The sequence below is a fragment of the Dreissena polymorpha genome, chromosome 12, assembly GCF_020536995.1.
Source record: "Dreissena polymorpha isolate Duluth1 chromosome 12, UMN_Dpol_1.0, whole genome shotgun sequence".
Lineage (NCBI taxonomy): Eukaryota > Metazoa > Mollusca > Bivalvia > Myida > Dreissenidae > Dreissena > Dreissena polymorpha.
Genome location: NC_068366.1, coordinates 13572544 through 13578006, shown reverse-complemented (window position 1 = coordinate 13578006; position 5463 = coordinate 13572544). Strand labels below are relative to the sequence as shown.

The following is a 5463-nucleotide window of genomic DNA, read 5'->3' as shown; positions in this document are numbered from 1 at the left end:
TCATAACATAATGACGTCACGAGTAATTGCTCTTAATATTTGTAAAAAATGTTTTTGCTGTTTATTTTGCTTTGTGTGATTTAAGTATATAGCGTCTTGGTATCAAATTGTTTGTCATCTTAAATATGATTCTATTTTAACAAAAATGATAACTTTATAGTTGATTCCGATTAATATTAAGTCCCTCCAAACATTGATTTATATGAAGCAACAGCCTGTTGAACTGATAAAAGCGTTTTATCTGGCAGATATCAATTTAGCGGTATGATAAAAGAGTACGATAAGCTAATGCTGCCCTTTTTAGAACTAGACTATATTAAATACCTATAAATTGTGTAGTTGATCATATGATCAAAAACAGGAACCCCTGATAAAAAAACCATAAAAGCTGCGGATTCCGACATGATTGTATACTTTGGTGGATCAATAGGATACAGTTTATTCATAAGAAAATGAATATCATATCCCAAAGTGGCTACAACGTAATGGTCAACCCCTAAAATAGTTTGACGCCAGCCGAATCGTCGATACTAGTATTTCATTTCATATATATTTCAAAAGTATGCGCTGTTGTCTTGAAATTATTATCGATGTGTTAGGTTGCGGTGCGTTTCACGTTTTGATCGTTGTTGCAATTGTTAATTTGTATAATGTTTAATGCTCTGTTTTACCTTTTTCTTGACAAACAGAGCCAGCGACGTCCCAAGACCCGTTTTTGCAGATGACTGCGAAGTGATCGGAATATATTTTGAGCACATAAAGGTATGCTTGATAACCAGTCTTACAGGAGACGCCAGCACGGCCTGTTTGCAGCATCTTGATGTTTTGAATATTGGGTCCGATTGTTTCCCAATTGGTATGATTGTTGAGATCGGGGCAACCTGGAAGACCATTGCATTCTGTTTAGTTTAAACATATTTATTTTGGAATGCATATACATCAAATAAATACACAGTAATATGTGGATTGACCTGGAAGCTAAACTTAGCTTATTGTAGGTCGTTCCACGAGCATGAATAAGCGATGCATTATGCGAGAAGGACTTCACTACATAAATGTTAATGAAGAGTGGTTGTGGTGGAAAGTACATGTGTATAATTATATTGAAGTAAGGTTTAATGTGGGAAAAATAGATGAGTATGGATACATAGATAAAGTGGATGTGTAAGTGATAGTAGGGAAGAGTTAGAGAAATGGAAGCGGAGATATAGTGGTAGAACGAGGTTGGAGAAAGAGTTTGAAGGAGCTGGGGAGCACGTTATAATAATGTGGGAATTAGTACCGAAGGCGTCTTATCAAAACGTTTAGATATATCAATAAAGGTATGTACTGCTGCAAAAATAGTACAGTTGTCTTCCAAAGAAAGAATAGGATTTCCAAAAAGCAATACCTTGGTTGAGGGTAGGCAGAAGTGCGATACACAGTTCAAGAGGCGCACGCGAATGGTGGAGTACAATGGGCAGTGTAAAAAATAGTGGCTAGCTGTTTCTTCTTCGCCACATGAGCAAAGAGGGGATTGTATAATGTTTTTACTAAACAGGTCATGTGAAAGCGCACTGCAGTTTGTGCGTAGTCGCGTATGCATTATCTGAGATATATGTTTTCCATAGTAATAATATTTTGGAACTTTGACCGCTGATGATGGAAGACCTCTTTTAAATGTGTGGATGGATGATGCGTTCGAGGTTTCGGTTGAAAGCTATTGAAAGCACGAGTTGTGGATGGGATAAATGAGTTGTAGTAGAGCGCAGTTCTAGCTCTAGGGACATAAAGTGATTGATTATTCCTTAAATTATAGCGGTCGTTGGTATTCATTGGTGGACATAAGTCAGACAGATAGGATGGGGTTAGGTTATTAGTCATTTTGCAAAAAAGAGTGAGTTTATGTTTGGCTCTGCGATTACTTAAAGTTTCCCATCCGACTTCTTCCAAAAGCTTTTGGATAGAGATTAATTTCGTGGCACCTGTGACTATTCGTGCAGCCTCATGTTGGACGTTTTCTAACAGTTCTTGGTCTTGTAATGTACAGTTGTCGAAAACGACATCGCCGTATTCGAGTAAAGGACGAATAAATGATAAGTACATGGTTTCCAATGAGGAACGATCTAAATTAAATTTTAACTTTTTCATCACGTGTATTCTTGTGTAGGCCTTATTAACTATGTACTCAATATGGGCGCCCCATTTAAGATCTTTCGTAAAGTAGAGTCATAGATGTTTATGTTTTGTTACTTCGCTAATGGCGACGTTATCCATTTATACAGGGGGATGTTGAGTTGTGTTTGTCTTGCGACTTATAATCATCGATTCCGTTTTCTTAGGATTAAAACTGACAAGCCACGTTTTAGCCCATTTATTGATTCTTTCGAGGTCGGAGTTAAGTATAGCTGCAGCGTTGACTGGATTGTCGACTACAACATAAAGGCTAGTGTCGTCGGCAAATAACCTGGTGTTTGCATGCATTCTGTTTATATACCGTGATTTAAATCCAATTGTAAAACAATGTTCAATTATTTACATGTAATCAAATCGAAATCCCATTATAAACTAATACTTTATTCAATAATGTGTTGTCAAACTCTGGTGCGGTTCATATAATGATGGTATTTGCAAATGTCAATTTGCATAATATATTATGCCATTGTATTCACCTTTTTCTTGACAAAAAGAGCGGACGTCCCAAGACCCATTTTTGCACGTGATTTCGAATTGATCTGAATATATTCGGCTCAAATTAAGGTATGCTTGATAACTTGTCTGACAGGTGACGATAACACGACCTGTCAACATCTTTATATTTTGAATATGAGGTCCAATGGTTTCCAAGTTTGTATGATTGTTGAAATCGGGACAACCTGGAAGACAATGGTATTCTAAGTATATATGATAATACAAAATAAACGGTTGAAGACGCAATAGCAGCGAAATGCCGTTGATGATATAATTCATCAGGAATATTGAAATCAAGATAAGTCAAAACTAATTGCATACGGGGGGGGGGGAGGGGCATTCGGTAACTGATTACCATATTTGTGTGTTGTACTTTTACTAAATATAGGTATATATGATAAGTATTATAAATGAGTTAATCATCTAGAGGTTGGTATTTTGTTAAGTTTTAGGGATACATGTAGTTAAAATGTCTCACCGGTTACAAAAACAACAGGAAAGTAAAACAGACGCCTTGTGGTCGAATTTCGGTGACGCGATATTAAACGTGTTATATGCTATCTCAAAAGCAATGGGTTCAGATTGTCCCAATTAAACCAAACTAAGTATTCGTTATCTGTTACATGAACCGTTTGTATAAAGCACAATAAAATAAGTACTAATATGTCTGAAAAATAAATATGAAAGCAAAAACTAAGTTTAGAAGAGACTCTTTCGCAGATATTCACATTTTTAAGTATGTCACTAAAATACTAAAATTGATGGAGGTAAATATCGGAATTAAAAACCAGTATTTGCCTATAATACACCTATAACAACCAAGGAAAAAAGGAGTAAGTAACCTGTGGAATTTGCAACGGTGAAATTTAGATTTAAAAGGTTTTTTCTTAACATCTCGGCCATACGCACTGTTATATTGTGCCTTGCACATGATTTAAAACTGTATATGCGATGCGTGCCTTGTATAAAACTTTATCAAAACAGCACAAGTATTATGCTTTTAATCAATATCAAATGATGCTTTATAATTATCGTAATTGTTTTTAAATTGGTTGCTTAATAACATTTCGCTTTCTAATATATATTATTAATTTTATTTGATGAATTTTGATAAAATGTTAGAAAACTATCAACGAGTACAGCAAATGAGTCATATATGCACTATGAACCATGCACTATCAATTAAAAGAGCATGAATTTATTTTGCATTATGTCTGTTTATATTATAGCACCAATATGATGTTTATACCAGGAAACAAACACGATAACGACTGATATGTTTCAGTACATTCTTGACTAACTAAATAGTATGCTTCACAATACTTAATTAACAATACGTTCTAAAATGTACCTTCATTCTCTGCATTAGGTGTTGCGCTACAACACACTCCAATATATATGGCGAGAAAAAAAGCTAACATCGTTTGCGCCTTGAAATTCACTACATTTACTATAACACACGTTCTAAATTGCCGTCGGCGAAAATAGTTTTGTGTTATCTTATCTCGTCAGAGTGAACTCTATGAATAAAGAGAGATCGTCACGTTTTTGTTTCATATGAGACGACAGAGTTGTCTTGAAAGCAGTGCCATTTAAATGAAGCCAGAAGTCATTATTTTTATAAGACATGACCTTTATAAAAAAACAAGCGTTTTCGTGTCAAAGATGTTTCATGTAAATTAATATTAACAGAGAACAAGAGTTGTTTTGTCAGAAATACAGTGCCCCCTACTGCGTCGCTTTAAAGCCATATATTTGACCTGCCTTTGACCTTGAAGGTTGACCTTGACATTGAAATTTCACCACTCAAAATATGCAACTCTATGAGATACACATGCATGCCAAATATCAATTTGCTATCTTCAATATTACAAAAGTTCTGGGCAAAGTTAAAGTTTTCGGACGGACGGACTGACTGACGGACAGAATGACGGACGGACGGACTGACGGACAGTTCAAAAACTATATGCGTCCCTTCTGGGGCATAACAACTTATAAAGGTCAATTGAATGTGTTAATTATTTATGCAGATTATACAAAGTTTATACAAACAAAGCTTTTATACTTTTATACAACAAATTGTAATTTTTTCTCACGAGTAGTTTTTAATAGAGACAACAAGCATCTTTTCTTTTCAAACAAAAGCCTTTTCTTTAAAGATTAGTGTATGGCAAACTTAATTGTCCACCAAATTAAAGAGTTACATATCGCTTTAATATCTGTAATAATGCAAAAAGTATGTTTAAAACAAAACAGGGTTAAAACTTTAGGCCGTAGTTTGTTAATTTTACACGTTCGGTGTGCCCTTTTTAAACAATTGATAGTGAATAAATAGCTAATGACATTTAAATGCTAAGTGGTTTGATGTATTGCAAGTCTTTAAACAAATATATTTCGATCACAATGTTCTTCATATCTGGCTACCGGAAGAGAAGCTAACGGCCATTCCAAAAGCAGGGCCACGTTCTGCGCACATCTATTTAAAATTTATTTTCAGTAAAAAAAATATACATACTCAACATTTTCGATGCCAGACACAGAACTCGAGTTAGCCGTTTCGATTTACTGGCCAAAATTAAGCAGTGCTTTGTCCTCGGAATCAAAAGATCACTATTTATTAAGTAGACGTATAGAAGTTTAATTCAGTGGTATTATTTACATGTTAACCCGACCAGTTTTTTACCCATGCTATTAACAGTTCATAACATTCTATTCAGCTGTCTATTTACTGTTGCGTGTATGTTTTTGTGGTGGGAGGGCCAGAGCTATTGGCGGGCCAGAAGAACAGACGTC

The 5463-nt window shown here is 35.1% G+C and overlaps 1 protein-coding gene across 3 annotated transcripts in view; it reads right to left on the bottom strand.

Moving 5' to 3' along the window:
- LOC127853892 (uncharacterized) overlaps window positions 1-4159 on the bottom strand; it is an 11291-nt gene extending 7132 nt beyond the window's left edge. For 2 of the 3 annotated variants that reach the window (XM_052388694.1, XM_052388693.1), the window contains exons 1-2: window positions 4022-4159; window positions 672-881 (exon numbers count right to left, since the gene is read on the bottom strand). In XM_052388694.1, the coding sequence (XP_052244654.1) occupies window positions 672-881; window positions 4022-4091 (280 nt within the window). In that variant the 5' untranslated portion in view covers window positions 4092-4159. The remainder of the gene's footprint in view (window positions 1-671; window positions 882-4021) is intronic. The other variant, XM_052388695.1, reaches the window with a different exon arrangement.
- Between the last annotated feature and the right edge of the window lie 1304 nt (window positions 4160-5463).